General features: G+C 44.2%; 1 protein-coding gene across 16 annotated transcripts in view; it reads left to right on the top strand.

Annotated features, from left to right (window-relative positions):
• ARHGAP32 (Rho GTPase activating protein 32) overlaps nt 1-16,315 on the top strand; it is a 216,154-nt gene that overhangs the window by 146,588 nt on the left and 53,251 nt on the right. For 13 of the 16 annotated variants that reach the window (XM_069949113.1, XM_069949108.1, XM_069949109.1 and 10 more), the window contains 2 exons: nt 3,805-3,911; nt 5,165-5,252. In XM_069949113.1, the coding sequence (XP_069805214.1) occupies nt 3,805-3,911; nt 5,165-5,252 (195 nt within the window). The remainder of the gene's footprint in view (nt 1-3,804; nt 3,912-5,164; nt 5,253-16,315) is intronic. The other 3 variants (XM_069949100.1, XM_069949106.1, XM_069949103.1) reach the window with 1 other exon arrangement.

Below are 16,315 nucleotides of genomic sequence, written 5' to 3'. Positions count from 1 at the left end.
GCTCTTTGTCTCGGTTGTGCTGTAGGGTTGGGGGTGATCCCTGTCATTACGTTGGGGTAGGCTGAGGCTCTGTGTCTCGGTTGTGCTGTGGTTACTCGGTGTCGCTCCTGATCTCTGTATATTCCCATTCGCACGGTTTGATGTGGTTTGTTGTGCTGTACAGTTTCTTTGTGCTGGAGACTTCAGACGCCGCAGAGTTACATCAAAGCCTCTGGAATAATATTCTTCCTCAGGGTCTGTACTATCATTTCTGCCATGCTGAATAGCGGGCCGTCCTCTGCTCTGCCGTGCCGCCATTAGTGTTGCTGTGTCTGTAGTGATGATTGTAGAGGCCGAGAGATCACAGAGACTTCCTGAAGTTTGTTCTATCCCGCTCTGTCCAGTCCCCTATAATTCTCTAGTCCTGACTAATAGACTTTGCAGCGTTCAGCTTGTGGTGCTACATTTCCTATATAGATCCCTATAATAGACATTCATATCAGAGTAACGTGGCCCCTGTGTCTCTAGATGCTGCTAGTTGTATACTATATCCTTCCCTAGTATTGGTTCATTCCTGGAGTATAACCCATAGTAAGAGACCATAACTACCGGTGCCTTTGTGGGGACTCTCTTTGACTGGTGACTTTAGGTTCATAGATGTGATAATACATGGATGATTTCTCAGCAGCAGTCATCAAGGTTGTGTTGTGGGGTCTGGGAGACCTAGGGTGGTAATACTGTATATTGTTTCATTTGAATGTGACAGGTTATTATAATTTTACAGCTGTAAAATCCACAGCTTCATAGATGTCGGTGATCAATGCTCTGCTGTGATGCGATGCTGCCACCTGCTGGCCGCCTATTGCTGCTGGCTGGATCTCTATCTTGGCATTGATGGCAATACACATCAGATAGGAGGAGGCTGCTAAAAAAAAATGTCAAACTGATCAGCTGATCATCATCTACCATGGCCCAGCTAAAACAATGGTTCAGTGGTAAATTTCACTCCGCAAATAACTGTTGTGGTCGAAACCATCCATTTTCATTAACTTTATTCTAATGTGTATGGTTACCTTAAGGAATTTCTTAGACTTAGATGCAGAGTTCATAAAATACTAGAAGACAAGGGCCCAACATGCAGCGCTGATGAAGTCTGCCCGAGCCCAGTGGTGTCTGTCATGTAGTGGATGCAGGGCCGCTATTAGTATGGTTGTTCTGCTCCTATGATGAAGCAGCTGATCACATGGAAACCATGGCTTTCATTTTACTGGATCCATTATAATCTGTTAGGATCCATTTCCATATGAAGAAGTGGAAAGAATTATTCCTTCAAAGGGGTATTCCACTGAAACATAACTTTTAATATGTTGCTTGTTATTTTCTATTCAGTCCCCTTCTCCCACTTCTGAGCTGCTGCTGCTGCTGTCTGCTGAAGACACAATCTGTGTGCGAGGCTTTCTCTCCCTTCTGAGACGGCTGATGTATACAAACCCCTTGGCTTTATCTGCAACATTGTAGCTTCTTTGTAATGCTGGAAGGCTTATTCTGAGGTCAAGTTGCTGATACACTCACTGTGAATAATCCTCCCGGCATTACAAAGAAGCTACAATGTTGCAGATACAGCCAGTCAGAGACTTGTTTACATCAGCAGAAAGCAGCAGCTTAGAACTGAGGGGAGGAGACTGAATAGATAACAACAGTATGAAATGAATTGTTAGGGACAGTTCACACTGAGAAATCAGCGCTGATTCCTTACTAAAAATTCCGCCTGAAAATATAGAGCAGAGTCAGATTCGATTGAGTTCAAGGGAATTTGCTCGCTGCAGTTCACACAGTGGAATTTCTGCGCTGAATTTACTGTGGCAGATCCGCTTGCCGCCAGAAGAATTCACATGTCAATTCTTCTGGCGGATTACGCTGGCGGAATCCCATTGAAATGGTTTGAGCAGTAAGTTTCTGCTCTGAAATTTTTCAGCACGGAATACTCGCAGATATTCAGTACAGAATTAGAAAAAAAATTCTTAATTTGATCAAATGAAAAATGAATTTGCACAGAATTCAGCCAGAGGTGATTCCGGGCCAAACACTTTCCTCAGTGCAGAACTCTGTGAGAACACTTTTCACCAGGAACACTTTCCTCGCTGATTCAGCGCTCATTCCTCAGTGTGAACTGGCCCTTAGTCTCACCATAGGCAGCAACATATCAAAAGTTATGTGTGAAATAACTGTGGAATACCCCTTTTAACTTGGTAAGATTGTGTAGGTAGTTGTCTCACAACAGAGTGCCATAGATGTAGGCACCCGCGCTCTGTCTTTATACACATGATCTGGGGGTGCCCTGTGATCAGCTTCTTTTGGGGAGAGGTGTTCCTTTTGTGTGATGTCTATTGGAGCACTCGCTTAAATGTTGTATTCTGGGTATGTTAGATGAGGAACTGTGGACGCACCATCAAATGATATTCCTAAAAGAATCCTTACTTCTGGCCCACAAGGCTATTGCACTGTGTTGGATGAACCCTAGGCCCCCTGTGTTGCTGGAATGGCTAGCTTTAGTTCATACTCCTATATCTTATGAGAACCTGGTGTTCAAGCATAGAGGGTGTCCCTTTATGACAGAGTTGGATGACAGTAGTCATTGTAGCCCGGAGTTGGGGACGGACACCAAGTCTCGAATTATTGTGGACTTACATTTTTTTTCAAAAGGTTAATGTTTATGGGTTGTTTCTAGTTTTCTGATCACTTGATGGGGAATTGTTGTATTGAACAAAGTAAATAGTAACATACTCTGGAAGAATTACGCTGTACACAAATTGCTTGTATTACTCCCTTAATGATTCATTCTTGATATGTACAGACATGTTATAATTTGTACCTTTTCAATAAAATGAGTTTAAAAAAAAAGAAGTGGTAAGAATGAAGGTGACCTGAACTGGAGCGAGCAAAATCACAGAATGGTTGATATAACAATGACAATATAGTAAGAGTCAGTTCATAGATGTTCACCCCCCAGCCGTGCGTTATTTACAGAAATAGCCGAGGTGTCCATTCTCCCTCTGGCAGCACCTTCTTCTGTATAGCGTGGTGTCCACTTATGACGTAGCTATACTGGGACCAAATGTTATTGTATTACCTGGCTACTGTTAAAGAGGACCTGTCACCCCCCATGCCGGGGTGACAGGCTCCCGACCCCCCGTTACAGCCCCCTATACTCACCTGATCCCGCTGGGTCCCGCTTCCTGATCTGGTCAGGTCACAGAGATATGAGCGCCCGAAGCCTGGTGTGCGTGCTCACAGGTGAGTCCGATGCCCATAGAGAATGACGGAGCATCGGACTCCCCATTCATTCTCTATGAGCGTAGGACTCTCCTGATATCTTCGTGACCCGACAGGATCAGGAAGCGGGACCCGGCGGGATCAGGTGAGTATAGGGGGCTGTAAGGGGGTCGGGAGCCTGTCACCCCGGCCCGGGGGGTGACAGGTCTCCTTTAATATCTCGTAGGTCACTACATGATTTATGTGGGGAACACATGGGATACCCCCAGATCATGATGGAACCATATCATCGTGACTTTTAAGCTGTCCTGTGCACATAGTCTCCTATTCTTTGTACCATTGTTGATACCTTCATTTTTTTTCTAGTCGGTGCCTTGTAATCAATATGTTGATGCCCATTGATTTGTACATGAGAGGTAATAGATAAATGTTCTTGCCCTTTTCAGCCTCCCTCTCCTGGTGCAGGCGTCTTTCCAAACCCACAAGTGCTCGGGATATTAAGTAGTTAGCGGCACAGTTGTTTCTAATCGAGCGGTTTCTTCTTTCTGGCAGGCGCGAGGAGCTGATATTCCGGTTCCTGGAGAGATTCCCATTCCCACAGAACTCCCAATGAGATCCTGCAGTCACACCGCAAGCATGAAAGTCAAGAACGTCAAAAAGTGAGTAACGTGTCACCTCAGGCCGTGGATTGTAGCTGCGGGCTGTGTATGTAACTGTGCCATTGCAATATCTTTTGGTGTGTCACCAGATATGTCAGAAGTTACTGACCGCAGCGGGTCTCATTGCAGAGACCCACTGCAATCTGGAGATCTAGTCAGGGCTGAGAATGCTGCAGTGTGCATCTCTTCCCAGGTTTTAATCAAATCCTACTCATTTGCTTAATTATAGTCTATGAAGTAAAAAAGTCAGATTGCCAGCCCGGGACTGGAGTGTGCTGCCATGCTCTCCCCCCAAGACCCCTCAAGACACTCCCTGTCTCCTTCGGATACCTCAGTCAACTGCCTCTGAAAACCAAGGAATGGGCATGCTTAAATCAAGCATGGCAAAATCCTATACACATTAGGTGTTCCTGCTGATATTGGCAGGTTCAGTCCACCCTCTTCTAATGGACACAGGCACCTTAAAGTGTACCCCTAGTGTATTTTTCAGAAACTGCTTATTTGCTGCATGGTCATTTCTGTAATATACATCTATTTTGAATTTGGCGCCGGAAGAAAGTTCCAAGCGCCATCCTCCCTGCTCGCCACTGCCTACAATAGCTCAGACGGCGGAGCGCCTTCCCTCCTGTCTACAGTGAGAGACCCAGAGCTGAGACTTACATGTACTTCACAAAAGTGGCACAGTGCTGCACCATAGTCATTTCTGAAAAATACACTGTGGTACACTTTGAGTTTCTTAGGTACCCATTAGACGAAGGTTGACCGAATCCACCAATATCAGCAGAGCTGGCTGACCATCTAATACGTATAGGACCCTGGAATTTGAATGATCTCTGAGGTGTATAAGCACTGTATACAATGCAAGTACTTGTCATAGTAAAGTGGTGATAGACAATCCCATACAGGACAGGAAGGCAAAATAGCAGCAAGTCACATGAGGGTACTCACTCCCCCTCAGGCCCAGAATTGTCATCTGAGCTGGGTGACCACTGGTATATCCATCAGTGCCGCATTATAACCTGGCTATGCAATGATTCTTCCCCTGCTTAGGAGCCTGGGAAAGTGGCTGTAAGCGCCCCCTGTTGGAGCTCTGATGGTGACCTCTCGGCCTTCTGTGATTTTTTTTTTATAAACAGCATAGGTGAATGTTAAGATATTTTAGATATTTTCAGGAGCCCTGGACGCAGTAATATTGTTCTGGGGGCTTCTGCTGGGCACATTACTCACCCTTCTCTCCTCTTCTCTTCTCCAAGCAGAATTTCCTTCACCAAGGGGCATTTCCCAAAACTGGCCGAGTGTGCTCACTTCCACTACGAAAATGTAGACTTTGGCAGTATTCAGGTAAGAACTCTCCACACGCTGTGTGATCCTGGGTTATATCATATCATGCAAGAAAAATCGGGATGGTTGGTTAAATGCCATGGCCTGAAGTGTACATAAGAAAGCGAGATTAGATTGTGAGTTCCTGAGGTCAGGGATGATGGGAGTGATACATTGTGTGTCATAGGGAGATTAGATTGTGAGTTCCTGAGGTCAGGGATGATGGGAGTGACAACCGGTTTTGTACATGCCATGCTATAGTGTCTGTGCTATGTGAGTAGCGGACGGTAAATAAGAAGCTCAGAACGGAAGATAAAACCTAGAATGCCTTGACCTCCACGTCCTGCCTGTAATAATCCTCGGCCTCAGGCGGCTCCGGTGGAGAAAGAGATTTGACTTTTTCTTAAGCTTCTCTCCCTCTGTAAGGAGCTGACAGATCAAAGGGGCAGAGGAATAATAGTAAATTCTCCCCCCAACAGCATCTCTGCACTAGATGGCGATTCTGCGATTACTGTAAGTGGATTAATAGAGAGAAGTGATCAGAAAGCACAGAGAGCAGCTCATAAGCTCACTGCACGCTGGAAGGGCATGGTCACCTCATCCTCTGGGACCTATGTCTTGGTGGCCATTATGTTTTGTCTGCTGGGAAAATAGGATCAACAGAGAAACAGATACGTAAGCTTCCATTATTGGGCACCGTCACCCCAAAAAACTTTTGATGTGTCGTAGAGAAATATCCACTGTTTTCTCCCAGCTCTGTGTCACATGACCAAGTCGCATAATGTAAGTCTATAGGGCTGTTTCGCTCACATACACACTGTCTGGAGGGGCATCTCTGCTCGCTCATTCTTCTGATCAGTCATGGACTGAACACTCAGAGCTGTGTAATATGCTCCGTAAGCAAATGCCTGTCTGGGAGGTGAGCATTTATTTACAACATAGCTTGGGCAGTGTAATGTGGCCCTTATGGTCAATACTATGCACACTCCTGTTGTCTAGAAGTGCAAAAACATGGCTTTGGAGCAATGCTACATACAACCTACATAAAACCTGTAAAGTGTGGTGCTGGTTTTAGAACAAACAGAACAAATCCTGATTGACTAATATATATATATATATATATATATATATATATATATATATATATATATATATATATATTATGTACGCTTCTACACTGTAAAAGTCCTCTGGAGGAAGTGTGAACAGCTTCTTACGCCGTTTGGTATTCAGAGTCACATTCTCAGTTTGGACACTTCATGCATTACTCTCTATGCTTTGTGATTCCTCACAATGGAGCACAAGAATAATGAATTGTAATTGTACTGAAATGTATAAAAGCTATTAAAAAATACACAGTCCTGAGGTTCACTGTGCTACCCATAACATTGTGATCATAGCAGTTTCACAGGCTGCCATTAGGGGGCAGTATAAACACACTTTAAGCTGAACACTGGATGGAAGGAAGGTCTCATCTGGAGGTTGTTCTTCTAAGTTCACAAAGTTCTTATATTAATCCGAGCAATTTAATGTCATCATAACAACAGAATTTATACCGCAGGAAAGTTCTGTCTTTATATTGTACAGAACAGTTGTCCTTGTGCTGAGTGTACAGTACTGGGGCAGCATGTGACCTGTTGATAGAACCACTAATACACTAATATCACTGAAAAACAGGACAATCCCCAACCGTACAGATGCTGGGGGTAGGGGCCATTTTAAGATCCCAAGGGTCAGCTTTTTGGGGGTCGCGCTTGTCAGGGTGGGTAGTCAGCAGGGAATATAGGGATATTTCAATCTCTTCTCTCTATCCACCATTGTTTCACGTCATGTATATATACTGCCTGCGCTATGTTATGTGTATATATACTATCTGCGCTATGTATGTATATATAGTTGGATATATTTTACTGATCCCGTCACATGCTACAAATACAAAAACTGATCCATTCATCCTTTGGATTTTTATAGACCTTTGATGTCTGTCTGGAAACAATGACCTCAGCACTTATCTGTATCAGGCGTCATGCTTGGAGTCAGGAAGGGTTTCCCCTGGTTTAATAAAATTTTCCAAAGGGATTTTATTTTTTGCTTCCATAGTATGAGAACTGCATGATAATAAGCTGAACGTCATTGTGTACAGTCCTCTCCTATGTTACACTGTATCTGCCATGTAATAACTGGAAAGGGTGTATCACATCAGGGTATACAATTGTCATCTGTATCCAGCATGTAGTAACTGGGCAGTGCATCACCTCAATCTGTACTGTCATCTGTATCATACTATATCCAGCATGTAGTAACATGGGGCAGTGTATGAGGTCAGTGTGTACCGTCATCTGTACCATTATACTGTATCCAGCATGTAATAACATGGGACAGTGTATGAGGTCAGTGTGTACTGTCATCTGTATCCTACTGTATCCAGCATGTAATAACGGGGCAGTGTGTCACATGAGTCTGCAACATCCTGCTATGTATTATACTACAGTATCTGCCATATAAAACCAGGACAGTGTGTTATATCGGTGTGTACAGGCCTCCTCTGTATCATACTATATCTGGCATGTAATAACAGGGGGAAGTGTGGCGATCAGTTAGTACAGGCCTTCCCTGTATTACACTATAGTCATGTATATACTATATTTTTATCTTTGCCTGCACTGTATTTTTTGTGTGTTCTCGCAGTCCTGCTTTCATTGGTATTCAGAGGTGGTAATCCATGTTTGCCAATTTGTGGATGTAATTAAGTTTACAGAAGTATTGATCCAAGTGCGGATTGATGTTTGTAATTCTTTCCTTAGTCCGTCGTCTGCTGGTAGATGACTTGATAAGATCCAAGGAGCAGCTGTAACAAGAGGTATGATGGAAAGGTGTCGCTATAGCCACTGCTGCAGGTCATGCTAGCAATGTACCTAAGGTGGAAGGAAGTTCACATGAGAGTGTAAGAAGGTGGGGCATTTACCCCACAAGATGCATATGATTTTGTCTTGCTTTTAACATTAAAGCATATCTGCACCTCTGTCACCCCAGACTGCCATTGTGCTGTGTCCTTTCTGCACTATAGGCTAGTTTGTGGTGTCTGACCATTTCTGATCCACATGTTTGTGAAGCTGAAGGTTAAGGGCTCAGTGGAAGTTCCCTGTAAATCTGCAGGCTCTTAAGTGGATGTTTCCTGTGGTGTTTATTGTTCCCTGTGAAACTCCATGTTCAGAACTGCAAGTTCTGACCTAAGTGGACATTCCCTATGAAGCTGCAGGTTCAGGCCTTAGTGGGTGTTTCCTGTGGGGCTGAAGGTTCAGGCCTTAGTAGGTGTTTCCTGTGGGGCTGAAGGTTCAGACCTTAGTAGGTGTTTCATGTAAAGCTGCATGTTTAGGCCTCCGTGGACGTTCCCCATGAAGTAGCGAGTTCAGACCTTGGGGTTTTTGGGTGGGGTTTTTTCGTGAAGGACCAGGTAAAAAAAATTATTAGAATTTGGTTGCAGAACACGTCCCTACATTCTCACCTGTGGTCTGTGTAAATGTCTCCAGATAGAGTATATGAAGGATTTGTGAATTTGAGAATGTCAGATTTCCTGCATTCTTTTTGGTACTTAACCCTTTGAGGACCAGGCCCAAAATGACCCAGTGGACCGCGCAAATTTTAATTTAAATCTTAGTGTTTTCGTCTTTCCCTCCTCCCCTTCTAAGAGCTCTAGCACTCTCAGTTTTCTATCTACAATGCCATGTAAGTGCTTGTTTTTTACAGGAATAGTTGTACTGTGTAATGGCGCCTTTCATTTTACCATAACATGTATTATGGAATTCCAAATATATTATTTATGAAGATATAAATAGGTGAAATCGTAAAAAAGAATGCAATATGGTAACGTTTGGGGGGTTCCTGTGTCTACGTAATACACTATATGGTAACAGCGACATGATACTATTATTCTATAGGTCAGCCCGAACACAACCATATGCAGGTTACACAGATTCTCTAATGTTATATATTTTTTTTTATGAAATCCTTTTTTTTGGCAATTAATTATTAATAAAATTGCCCTATTGTGACGCTTATAACGGTTTTATTTTTACACCTACAGGGCTGTATGGGGTGTCATTTTTTCCCGCCATGATCTCTAGTTTTTATTAATACCATACTTGTGAAGATCGGACGTTTTGATCACTTTTTATAGGTTTTTTAAAAATATATAATGTAACATAAAATCGGTAATCCGCTCACTTTTTTCCCTCTTTTCGTGTACGCCGTTTACCGATCACAATGACGCTTGTTATATTTTAATAGATCGGACAATTACGCACGCTACGGTATATTATATGTTTATCTATTTATTTATATTTATATGTTTTATTTATATAATGGGATAGGGGGGGTTATTTCAACTTTATTGGGGGAGGGGCTTTGGGGTAGTGTGATAGTGTTTTGAACCTTTTTTTTTTTTTTTTTTTTTTTTACACATTTGAAGTCCCTTTGGGGGACTTTTACATACACTAGTTTGATTGCAGACACTGATCATTACTATACCATAGGCCTAGCATTGATCAGTGTTATCGGCGATCTGCTCGTTGAGCCTGCCTGTGCAGGCTCAGTGACCAGAGCGCCGATCGGACCGCACGGAGGTAGGTGAGAGACCTCCGGCGGTCCGTTTCAACGATCGGGACCCCCGCAGTGTTCCTGATTGGTAAGTGACAGGGGACTCCCCCTGTCACTTACACTTAAGGAGTTAATGACACGCGGCAGCGCGATCGCTGCAGTGTGCCATTACCGGTGAGGTCCCGGCTGCTCACTGCAGCCGGCCCCCACCTCCTATGAAGCGCGCTCCGCTCCGGAGCGCACTTCATAGCGAGAGAACCACCCAGGACGTACAGTTACGTCCAGGGTCGTCTGGTGACAGACTTCCATGGCGTAACTCTATGTCCTGGGTCGTCTAGGGGTTAAAAGAGAAGTCCCATAAAAGTAAAAAAAGGGCAGGTAGGGAGGAACTTAATAAGCAAAGTATACTTACCAGCCCTCGTAGTGCTCCCAGGACTCTCCGACAGCCACCTGCTGTCATTTTTGGCTGGAATCTATATACATCACGTGATCTGCTCTTCCATCTGCAACGTGACAGCCAAGCTGATCACATGCTCAATCAGTCAATTCATTGAGTGTATGGCGGAATTTGCCAGTGAATATCATTGAGTCTATGGGACGGGCAGACCTTCAAGTGGAGGCCGCGCAACGGAATCCGCCTGTGCGTATTCTGAAGTGTGCACATACCCAAAGTCTGGAAGTTTTTTTTCTAGAAAAGTCCCCTGATATATAAAACACCTGAAAGCATATTCTTCTATTAGTTCTCTTGTACAAAAGATCAACCACAAGGCTATGTTTACACACTGTATTTTTTCGTAAAACCACAGCCGTTGTACAACGGCTGTGATTTATACGGAAATATACGTTCATTGCTGCCTAGGAATCCCGGCCGGAGCGTATACACATGGTATACGCTCCGGCCAGGATCTCTTGTTGCGCCGCAAACAACTGACATGTCAGTTTTCTGCGGGCGCTATTCATTTAATAGCGCCCACAGAAAACCATGTCAGTGCACACTATGGCCGCTCGCTCCATAGTGTGCAGTGGAGAGTTCTGATGCGGGTGCGCAGGGATGTGTCCGCATAAGCACTCAGCGGGGCCAAAGGTCATCCGAACGGTACTGCAGTACCTGCCGGGATGATCTTTTCAGAGCCCGGCCGTTCCATGACCCGGCCGGTCCCTTACGTTGCGTAAACATGGCCCAAAGCTGCAAATCGGTGAACACACAATGCCATTCTTTCGTCTTTGTAACTCTAATATCTCTTCTCTCATCAAGTGTTCTTTCCAATATAAGCATCTGGTTTTGTCATCTCTGTTGTCTTTGTCTACCTGCATATATTCCTTCTGTCTTCTCAAATATCAGCATCTCTTCTCTCATCCATGTTCTCCCCTAATATCAGCATCTCTTCTCTCCTCCATGTTCTCCCCTAATATCAGCATCTCTTCTCTCATCTGTGTTCTCCTACAATATCAGCATCTCTTCTCTCATCCATGTTCTTTTACAATATCAGCATCTCTTCTCTCATCCATGTTCTCCCCTAATATCAGCATCTCTTCTCTCATCCATGTTCTACAATATCAGCATCTCTTCTCTCATCCGTGTTCTCCTACTATATCAGCATCTCTTCTCTCATCCATGTTCTTTTACAATATCAGCATCTCTTCTCTCATGTATGTTGTCCCCTAATATAAGCATCTCTTTTCTCCTTCATGTTCTCCTACAATATCAGCATCTCTTCTCTGATCTATGTTCTCCCCTAATATCAGCATCTCTTCTCTCCTCCATGTTCTCCCCTAATATCAGCATCTCTTCTCTCATCCATGTTCTACAATATCAGCATCTCTTCTCTCATCCATGTTCTACAATATCAGCATCTCTTCTCTCATCCGTGTTCTCCTACAATATCAGCATCTCTTCTCTCATCCATGTTCTCCCCTTATATCAGCATCTCTTCTCTCCTCCATGTTCTCCCCTAATATCAGCATCTCTTCTCTCATCCATGTTCTACAATATCAGCATCTCTTCTCTCATCCGTGTTCTCCTACAATATCAGCATCTCTTCTCTCATCCATGTTCTTTTACAATATCAGCATCTCTTCTCTCATGTATGTTGTCCCCTAATATCAGCATCTCTTTTCTCCTTCATGTTCTCCTACAATATCAGCATCTCTTCTCTGATCTATGTTCTCCCCTAATATCAGCATCTCTTCTCTCATCCATGTTCTCCCCTAATATCAGCATCTCTTCTCTCATCCATGTTCTCCTACAATATCAGCATCTCTTCTCTCATCCGTGTTCTACAATATCAGCATCTCTTCTCTCCTCCATGTTCTTTTACAATATCAGCATCTCTTCTCTCATGTATGTTGTCCCCTAATATCATCATTAGGGATGTCACGATACCAGAATTTTGAGTTCGATACCGATACCATCTTTTTTTTTTCCGATACTCAATACCATTTCGATACTTTTGAAAAAAAGCACTTAAAATACAAATATAATGACACCCCCCCCCCTCACCCAGACTCTGGGTATGATGCCCCCATGCACCACATTTTTATTTATGTGACTTTTTTATCACTTTTTTTGTTACTTTTAATGGTTCGGATGCAATGATGGTTACTTTTAATGGTTCGGATGCAATGATGCCAAATGTTTATTTTTTGACATGAATAAAAGGGAAAGGCGGGGATTATTAGAACTTTTATTCTGAAATTTTTTTAATTGTCATCTGCCTCATAGGGGTTTTCGCCTTCCCCTGGATCAGCACAGTAGGATTTCCCTAGGTTTTTTTTTTACACTTTTTAATTCCCTTGTACCTCCCAGCATACCTTCTTGTGCACTACAACTCCCAGCATACCTCCTTGTCCACAAAGAGGTATGGTGGGGTTGTAGTACACAAGAAGGTATGCTGGGAGGTACAGTGGTGCAGCAGCAGCCTCCCAACACAACAACTCCCAGCATACATCTTTGTGCACAAGAAGGTATGCTGGGAGTTGTAGTGCACAGAGGTATCCTGGGGGTTGTTGTGGTGTCAGGAGGCTGCTGCTGCACAACTGCAACTCCCAGCATACCTTCTTGTGCACTACAACTCCCAGCATATCTTCTTGTGCACAAAGAGGTATGCTGGGGGTTATAATGCACAAAGAGGTATGCTGGGAGTTGTTGTGATGGGAGGCTGCTGCTGCACAACTACAACTCCCAACATATTTCCTTGTTTGTTATAACTCCCAGCATACCTTCTTGTGCACTACAACCCCCAGCATACCTCCTTGTGCACAAGAAGATATGCTGGGAGTTGTAGTGCACAAGAAGGTATGCTGGGAGTTGTAGTGGACAAGGAGATATGCTGGGAGTTGTCGGAAGGCTGCTGCTGCACAACTGCAACTCCCAACATCTTCTTGTGCACTAGAACCCCCAGCATACCTCTTTGTGCAAAGAGGTATGCTGAGAGTTGTAGTGCACTAGAAGGTATGGTGAGAGTTGTAGTTGTGCAGCAGCAGCCTCCCGATCCCAGCATACCTCCGTGCACTACAACTCCTAGCATACCTTCTTGTGCACAAGCAGGTATGCTGGGAGGGGACTGGCCGGTGTGAGGGACCGCAAAGTGCAGCGGCGGGTCCCGGGGGACGGAGGGGAGGGGTGGATGAAGGGCTGGACTGGCGGTGCAGAGGTGGCTGCCGGGGCTGACAATGGGGGGCAGGACTGGAAGGACGCAGCCGCGGCGGGGGAATAGTTAAATAACTGCCACCCGTAATATCGCGGGCTGCAGTCATTAGCAGTGGGGGCCGCTCCATATACAGCAGACTTCTGCTGCATATGGAGTGGCTCTGGGGGGGGGGGGGGGGGGGGGGGGGTTTAAATGCCGTTCTGACAGCGGCATCTACCCTGTAAAATAGCCGGCACTAGCGATCGCTATGTGCCGGTTATTTGAAGTTGGCGCCACCGGGAGCGGAGAGCGGGCGGAGGAGGGGACACCAGGGGGCGGCACACAGAGAACACGGCCGGCGCTCAGCTAGCTGCCGGCCGTGGTCTCTGCGCTTTATATTAAGCTGCGCTATTATTAGGAAATCCTGGTACCGAACCGTTTTTCTGCCCGAAATATCGATAGTAGTATCGATATTTCGGTGCATCGTGCAACACTAATCAGCATCTCTTTTCTCCTCCGTGTTCTTCTACATTATCAGCATCTCTTCTCTCCTCCATGTTCTCCTTCAATATCAGCATCTCTTCTCTCCTCCATGTTCTCCCCTAATATCAGCATCTCTTCTCTCCTCCATGTTCTCCCCTAATATCAGCATCTCTTCTCTCATCCGTGTTCTCCTACAATATCAGCATCTCTTCTCTCATCCATGTTTTCCCCTAATATCAGCATCTCTTTTCTCCTCCATGTTCTCCTACAATATCAGCATCTCTTCTCTCCTCCATGTTCTCCCCTAATATTAGCATCTCTTCTCTCATCCATGTTCTCCTACATTATCAGCATCTCTTCTCTCATCCATGTTCTCCTGCATTATCAGCATCTCTTCTCTCATCCATGTTCTCCTACAATATCAGCATCTCTACTCTCCTCCATGTTCTCCTACAATATCAGCATCTCTTCTCTCATCCATGTTCTCCCCTAATATCAGCATCTCTTCTCTCCTCCATGTTCTCCTACAATATCAGCATCTCTTCTCTCATGTATGTTGTCCCCTAATATCAGCATCTCTTCTCTCCTCCATGTTCTTCTACAATATCAGCATCTCTTCTCTCATCCATGTTCTCCTACATTATCAGCATCTCTTCTCTCATCCATGTTCTCCTGCATTATCAGCATCTCTTCTTTTTATTCATCTCTGGTTTCCTCTGATAGCAGCAGCTTTTTTCTATTATATCTTCTCTTTTGATATCAGCAGCTCTTCATTCATCCCTGTTCTTCTCTGACATCAGCATCTCTTCTCTTCTCTCATTTATGTAGTCCTCCAGCATCAGCATTTCTTCTCTGCTCTCATTTGTGTTCTCCTCAGATATCAGCATCTCTTCTTTTCCATATCTGTAGTCTTTCTGATAACTGTGAGACTTGTTTTGTCCCATCCATGTTCTCCTCTGATCTCTGCTCCATCCTAAGGGCCCTATTCCACCGGACGATTATCGTTAGCATAATCGTTAACGATTAACGATCTCAAACGACCGCTATTGCGAAAGACCTGAAAACGTTCACTCATTTCCATGGAACGATAATCGTTACTTATGATCGTAATTGCGATCGTTTCTTCTTCCGTATTTATTCGCTATTGCGTTCGTATCTATTGCGAACGACCGAACGATGTCTTATTCAATGCGAACGATTTGCGAACGTTTTGCGAACGAGCAACGATAAAAATAGGTCCAGGTCTTATAAAGCGATCAACGATTTCTCTTTCGGTCGTTAATCGTTACTGCATTTCAACCGAACGATTATCGTTTAGATTCGAACAATTTAACGATAATCTGAACGATAATCGTCCGGTGGAATAGGGCCCTAAGCCTTTTCACACAGATTTTTCAAAGCCCCCATTAATGTCCCCATACACCTTATACTTTTTCTCTTACTCGCGGCAGGTTCAGCCATCGGTATTTGGTTTGTGGGGCTTGCCTGGCAGTCCACCGACCCCTTTGTTCTCAGAGGAATAAGCTGGAATCTTGATGGCAAAGATTACTGACAATCACATAATCGTTATTTTGGTGCAGATGTTCTGGACCTTTCCATTAGTACAATGCACTGGCTTCTGCTGGTGGGAGGTGTGATTGTTGCCCTCACAGTAGTCTGTGGCATCGAGAGCTTTTGTTACGGTAAACGTTGCTGTGGGCAATAGGGACTGTAATGATAAAGGTAACATATAGGGACAGACTTATTGTTAATACTGTCCTAAACTTAGACTGCATTAAACTCAATACAACTGGTATAAAATGATGCAGTTTGATAGAGACGTCATACTCTTTTGGCTGATAGCCAATGTAATGGGTCACGCATAGGGTATTGTATGGCTCCTCTTAGCCAGGTTTAGGTGTTAAGGGTGCGTGACATCTACATATATGCAGCCATGACAGATGAGAGGTTCAATGTCTGTGATGCAGAATCTTCAAACTGAACTCGCAGGGTAGTGACAGATCTATCACTGAGCAGAGGTCATATATCCAGGGTGTGAGACATTCCCTCCGCACAGCATCAAATATGATACTTGGGTTATTAATGTGCCTTGACACACAACTTGGAGATAGAGAAATAAGACTTCTATATTTAACTGTGTTTTCCACCATTAAATGCCACAACATTGGACTGCAGAGTTACTACAGAATTGCTGTTGTCTGACGTCACCCAGTAGCCGCTTATTGTAGCTGACTCATGAGTAGTATATTATTTTGCCCTGTCCCAATTCACCTATTGCTTTCTATGGGTCAGTGACACACTGCCTACATAGAGCCATACCATCGCGCTCCAATAATGCCCTAACAAAGCAGATGGAAAAGATGTTGCCAAACTTTT

This window comes from Dendropsophus ebraccatus, chromosome 12, assembly GCF_027789765.1.
Source record: "Dendropsophus ebraccatus isolate aDenEbr1 chromosome 12, aDenEbr1.pat, whole genome shotgun sequence".
NCBI lineage: Eukaryota > Metazoa > Chordata > Amphibia > Anura > Hylidae > Dendropsophus > Dendropsophus ebraccatus.
This window is presented reverse-complemented; position numbering and strand designations above follow the sequence as displayed.